General features: G+C 52.2%; 1 protein-coding gene across 1 annotated transcript; it reads right to left on the reverse strand.

The window, feature by feature from the left end:
• Positions 1–1,199: 1,199 nt before the first annotated feature.
• Positions 1,200–4,064, reverse strand: LOC136542474 (NAC transcription factor NAM-B2-like). Its single transcript, XM_066534936.1, has 4 exons — positions 3,861–4,064; positions 3,493–3,739; positions 2,909–3,237; positions 1,200–2,745 (listed from the first exon to the last, which is right to left on the reverse strand). Exons 2-4 carry the CDS (start codon positions 3,707–3,709, stop codon positions 2,035–2,037), a joined length of 1,257 nt encoding a protein of 418 aa, XP_066391033.1. The 5' UTR covers positions 3,710–3,739; positions 3,861–4,064; the 3' UTR covers positions 1,200–2,034.
• Positions 4,065–6,552: the final 2,488 nt, after the last annotated feature.

Consider the following 6,552-nt stretch of genomic DNA (forward strand, 5'->3'; position numbering starts at 1 on the left):
TCCAATCACATACACTCTCTCTCCATTCGCTACCAATCACATCCCTTCGTGTCTTGGTTCTCGTGTAGACATGGTTTCTAACTTAGACCCGGTTTCTATGATTTTTGTTTTCTCTCTTCAATAACTACCTTGCCACATCAGCAAAATGCTTTGGTGGCAGTACAATTAATGCCCATAGAAACTATAGTGGTTTCTGCATTGGGAGTGCCCGTATAGTAGTACCACTACACTCAGCCAGCCAATCACGCACGAGCACTCGGCCGGCATGGCATGGCATTTACGCAATCGCGTCGCAACACCTAGCGGCTAGCACGCAGCGGCAGCGCTGGATCGCGCGGGACCAACCAGGCAGATCGCAACGGCGTGGTAAAAACAAGCGGGCGAATCGCGGGGCGGCGCGTTGGCGTGCAGACGAGCGCCGCCAGCCACACAAGTGATCTGCGGCCTGCGGCTGCGGGTGCACGGGGCCCGGGCCGGGTTAAAACGAGGGTGGTTAAAGGCGCGGACTGCGGCAGCGGTCAATTCCTCCGCCGTATCAGAGATAAGATTTTGATGCCCGCCCCGTCCACGTCGCGATCTCGCGGGTGCCATCACCCCAAAAGGTACTAGCCCTATTCGGGGAACGCCAGCGGCAACAGTGCCGAAAGGCGCCGGGCCGCGATGTGCCCCGCGCCGACGTTTCGAGCGCCCGTACGCTCGCTCGCTCGCTGGCTCTCTCGCTTCGCCCGCGCGGGCGCCGGATCGGAGGAAAAAAACAGAGGATGCATGCTTGCCGCGCGCGCATACGCCTAACTTCTTTCCGTCTAGGCCTCACCTCCTTTCCTCCCCGGCCGGCAGGGCTCCTTCTCCGATAGCCGCGGCGCCCGTGCCATGGGGCACGTCTCGCGCGCTCCATGCCAAGCTCTGCCGGTACATGCCATTGGCCAACGCCGCCCGCGGACACGTGGTTTTTGCCTTTTCTCGGCAGGTGAACGCGACGGCGCCTCGACGAACCGCCAGCAAGCGCGCGCGGTTCGTTCTCGCGAGCACCGTTCGCGCCAGCACCGCCATCAAGCTGCAGAGTTTGTTACTAGCTAAGTGACGTGGGAATGAGGAGGCGGCTGCTGGACGAGAGATTCCGTTATGGCATGTTCTCAGCGCAGATATATGAGGGTGCAAGTGACATGGCACCACAGGGGATAGTGCAAATGGTCTAGCAATTTTTAAACTCGTCTGTATATACATTACAGTCCAATAATCCAACCGAAACATAGATTACACATGCAGCTATATTAATTGTGCACACAACCTGCAGGTGCCTAGATGGCGACAATGGCGGGCGACGACGGCTTTTATATCTAGCAACCAACCCATTGCAAGCCAAGATCTATACACAGCTGCGGCTCAATTAGGAAATTCTGTAGGTATGCAGTAGGCTACTAGGTAGTATGACGAACATTGTCCATGCGTGTGCATATGCATGAATCAAGCATACACATATCTTTTTTTTGGAGCTTTAAGCATACAAATATCTACATGCATACAAAATATCTACATGCATGCAATATAATTACCGTACAGGCGTATAGTACCTGCCCTATTATATTATATATTTTCCCTGTTAACTACATGTCCGTGTGAACTGTGCATATATAGTAAAATATGTATACACAGCAGTTAATTTTGTTTTATGGCGGGGATGTCATGAACAGGGGGTGGTCATGAACATGCATGCAGGCTAAATTTATTTTATGCAGGGTTCAATCTATAGATGCAAGAGGCTAAATGGCTAATTAATATATCTATGTAAGTATTGGCTAGCTAGATTTTTGCTTCAAATTGGCCTACCTGCTAGTTGCAAGGCTGCTTAATTAGCTCCGTATAAGTACGTGCTCGTGGTAGGCAATGCAGCAATATATATGCATGCACTTGTCCTTGTGGTTCACTGAATGAGACTACTATAACAACTGGTACTAGCCCCTGGCGATGCTGACTACCTGAAAAGCCAGCCATATGCATCAATGCATGCCCATAGGCAATGTCGGTATCACGGATTCACGGGTTCCAGTTCACGCCGGATAGCTGGTAGGGATGCTGGAAACCGCATGCGGCGGTGGCGGCCGCGGCAGCTTCCGGCGTTACTGGTGTGCCGAAAATGGCGTGGTGGTGATAGGTTGCCGCACCTTGCCCGCCGAGCGGGTTGAGAAATGTAGGAACGATGGCATTAGTGCCACCGCTGCAGTCGCCACTATCGACGGCACCGGCGGCGCTAACAGCCGCCAGCTGGTTATTCCTTTCGGACGGCGACGACAGGGACGTACCGCCGCCGTCAGTGGTGTCTCTGTTGTACCCATGGAACCTCTGTGCCGGCGGAAGAATTGCGAGTGCCGACGCGTCGAACCAGTTGATTGGGGTGGTGGAGGACGACGGGACGAGGAGCTGCTTGGTGTCCGCTGGAGCAGCTGCCCTCGTTGCCGCGGCTAGCTGGCTCAGGGAGCTGGCGCCCGCTGGGAGGCCTGTGTCCTCTGCTGTGATGAATCCGTCCAGGAAGTTGTCCTCGTGATGGTGGTGGATCAGCGAAGTGTAGTTGTTGCCGTTATGATGAGCCACCCTTCCTCCCCCTGCGACGGTGGCCATGGCAGCCGCGGCATGCGTCGGGTAGGCTGCCACCGCGTCCTCCACGGAGTCCTCGCACTCCATGCTCCTCTCGCCGGCTCCAAGCTTGTTGGTCTTCTTGTAGATGCGGCATAACACCCAGTCGTCGAGCTGAGACACTAGTTAGAGCTTGATCACCACACCAGCTATATATTATATTAGCGAAAACATTCTGAGAGATTATTGATGCATGCATATGTTTGTTAATGCAATCTCAGGGTAGATCGGATTATGTTCCGGTCTTTACACTGTAGAACAGTAGCGCATCACGTACCCTGAGAGACGATGTGGCCTTGCCTCCGACGACGTTGCAAGGCGGCGGCGGCGGCCGGCTGGTGGTTGAGCTCGCCGCATCCGCGAGGCGGTACTCGTGCATGATCCAGTTAGTCTTGAGGCCCTTTGGCGGCTTCCCGCGGTAGAACACGAGCGCCTTCTTAACGCCGACCTTCTCGCGGTTGCCACCGGACGCCATGATGGGCTTGTCTGTGCCAGTCGCCTTCCAGTAGCCGGACGTTGCCGCCCTGTTCGGCCGCGCTCCGTTGGGGTACTTGCGGTCCCTCGGGCTGAAGAAGTACCACTCCTGCTCCCCGAAGGTCGCCTTATCTGATCAACCATCATGTCCAGGCCACAGTACGTGAGAGTAGTATGGCACATGCATGGAAGTATGCAAGCTAGATGTGCATATACTAGTATAGTATAACACATAGTAGTATTACTTTATTATTTACTTCCAAAAAGATGTGCACAGTATTAAAAGAATATTTTAATAGAGTACTACACTGCACACACAATAAGATGAGATAATCATGCCAATAAACAATTCATCAATCAAGTTGGTACACACGCTAGCTTACGTACCAGGTAGCTCCCACGGATCGAACTTGTAAAGGTCGACCTCGGCGATGATGGCGACGGGGAGCGGCACGGACGCGGCCTTCTTCTTGAGGTATTGGACGACCAGCTCCTCGTCCGTCGGGTGGAACCGGAAGCCCGGCGGGAGATCCGGCGCCGAGCTCGGCTGCTTCTGCGGTGGCAACTCGCCGGACGACGAGTCCGTGCTCTCCATGGACCTCATCACCGTAGACCTAGCTACCCCGGCCGGCCCCTAGTACCAAGCGCCAACACCAGATCAGTAGATCGATCTACCAGACTAAATATACTACGCACACAAAAAGCACAGCAGCAGCACCTTGTGCTACCCAACTGCCATGCAGTTTGCTGCTTACCGCGGGATGGATCCCTCCCTGCAGTTTGGCAGAGCCGCCGGCCTCTAGTAGTAGTGTGAAGGAGAGCAGACAGCGACGAGGATAGCCGGGGTTTGTTACGCTGTCGGTTGGGAGGATCTGATGGAGCAGGCGGCCGGCGAGTGATCTGCGCTGGGATTTTTGGTGGTTTCGCCCTGGGAATCCGTAGCGATGGAGGAGAGCCGGCCGGAGACGGAGGCGCAGGCGGGCAGGGGAAGAGTGGGAGGTGCCGAAGGCATTGCCCCGAGAAATATGGCTCCGTTGCACCGAACCGCAGAGCCCCGCACCCGTCGTCCCTCGACACGTACCCCGCCGCCGCCCGTACCGCGTGTCAGCTCGCCACCGGCCGCGTCCAGCACCCGCGCGCGCGCGCCGTGAAAGCGATTCCGTGAAGCCCTCGCCCGGTCGCCTCTGGCCATGCGCTCGCGGGCTGGCCGCGGGCCGCCTGTCGTCCGGGCTAGCTCTTCCTGAGAGCCCAGCCCAGCCCAGCCGCCGGAACAGGATCCTTGGTGGCCTCATTTCGGCCCGCGTTCGTAAACAAATGGGCCGATTTCTTCTCAGTTAGCCCGTCCAGAGCCGCTACCGAGGCCCACGTGCTATCATGGATTTGGGAGTAGAAAATTAGAAATTGCGGTGCAGGTCTGAAGCTACCCCTCGTTTCTTCCTCTTTTCCTACTAAACTAAAGAACAGAGAGAGATAGGAGTAGAATTTAACCAGATTCTTCGAATGTTCCTGCGCTGAATTTCAAAATTTGAGCTCGCCTCGTACGGCGTCCGGACCGTGGTCTTGGATTCATGGTTCATGACTTGACTGTGCCCATTGTTTTTAAATCTAAGTCCTGTTTTAAAAGTTTCTCCTAGTCCTAGGTGAGTTCAACATTCAATCAAGTTAAACAAACAAATAAATGAAAGACAGAACTGAACCGAAATGCGGTCGAATCGGTGCCAAGAGAAATCCAGCAGAGTACAGCTGTGCACATTCTTCTTTGACGTATATATGTCTCTACTTTCTGAAACGGGTCTTTAACGTACTTTCTTGGCACATATAATGGAATGTTCCATTTCCTAATTGAGGTTTCAGCATACTCAATCAGCTGATTAACATTGTAGCTCCAAAATTTAATATGATTAGTTTGACGAGATTTCCTGACAGTCCAATTGAATCGCCTCCAAACATTCCAGTCTATCTTTGGAAGAAAACTAAGCCGCGGCATGCATTATTTTATCATTAGCCAGCTGCTAGCGGTCATCATGCTACTAGAGTTCCGACTTCCGATTCCGAGTCCATGCATGGCTGCACGCTGCATCGGACCAGCAGCAGAGATGCAAGGAAAGTCACTGTCAACATAAAAGGAAGCTGGTTGTACTATTTAAAAATGAATAAATAAATACCCAGTTGATTTCAAGATCAAAGACCAGCAATTGACCTTGACCACAGTAATCATCAACATTTTTAATTTCAAGTGCCACACCAAGCGGTTGTATTAACCGCCAGAATCTCCAGCCAGCCAATGAGAAGATTCACCGAAAAAACAAGTACGAAGTATACGTCTGAGTAGCTTCCAAATTAGCTAGGCTGCTGTGTCTCTCTGACCGAAGGGCCAAAATCATCTTCCGTAGTCCGTACACAGCTTAGCGACTAAGCTGACGGCGCATCTAGATCGGGCGCGCGCTTGGAATTCCGTTTGGGGGGGGGGGGGGGGGGGGGGGGGGGGGGCGGGGGGGACGCCGCGATCCGTTTGGCTGACCCTTGACCCTGTCAATTCCGGGGTCTCATCTGCCTCTGACCGGACGGTCTCGATCGCCGATTGATCAAACCCTAACCTGACTTGTGTTTGTGGTTAATGATCCCGGTCAACGTCTATCTTAATGATGTGGCTGCATTGCACTGCATGTAGGTCAAACAGGAGTAGCCGCGTCTGACCCATGAAGAGAAAACCAATGGGCCTAGAACTCTGCAAGCCTGGCTCGGTGGCGCCTGGCGACTGTCTGCAGTAAGAAATTAAATTAAGGACGTACGCCGTGAGGATTTGCTGTATATTCATGACACGTGTCCATATTTGCTGTATACTATAAATTTAGAAAAAAAATAGCTGGAAAACAAATATTACTCCCCGTCGCTTTTTATATGTCGTATTTGTTTTAACCTAAGCTAAATATTTCATCTTTGACCATTGATTATTTACCGGTTGTCTCGGAAGAGACTTTGACCATCGATTTTAAGAAAGTAGTTGTTATAGTAAATCTAAAAACATAAATCTTATGGTGGTGTTCGCTGGTCTGGACCGTTCAGCCAGCCGGCTGGTTTCAGTCACGCGGTACTGTTTATCAAACCAGCCGAACAGTGTTTTTCTCTCACAACAAACCAGCCGGAACAGTGTTTTTCAGCCAAGTTTCAGACCAGCGAACGGGGCCTATATTGTTAGTATGCACGTACACATTTTTTTTAAATTGATGATCGAAGTTAAAAATGCTCGACTTAAAACAAAGCTAATATGACATGTGAAAAAGAATAGAACGAGTACTTCTTAACTTCAAGAGGATGGACACGGATGGTAAATCTGTGATAGGTCCTGGCGGCGCCGTGGTCACACTTCCACCCATTTTTTTTTTCCAATTAAGCACACGGAGGCACGTAGCTAAGCAGGATAGGTAGTACTGTACGATCTGCATT

This window comes from Miscanthus floridulus, chromosome 3, assembly GCF_019320115.1.
Source record: "Miscanthus floridulus cultivar M001 chromosome 3, ASM1932011v1, whole genome shotgun sequence".
Lineage (NCBI taxonomy): Eukaryota > Viridiplantae > Streptophyta > Magnoliopsida > Poales > Poaceae > Miscanthus > Miscanthus floridulus.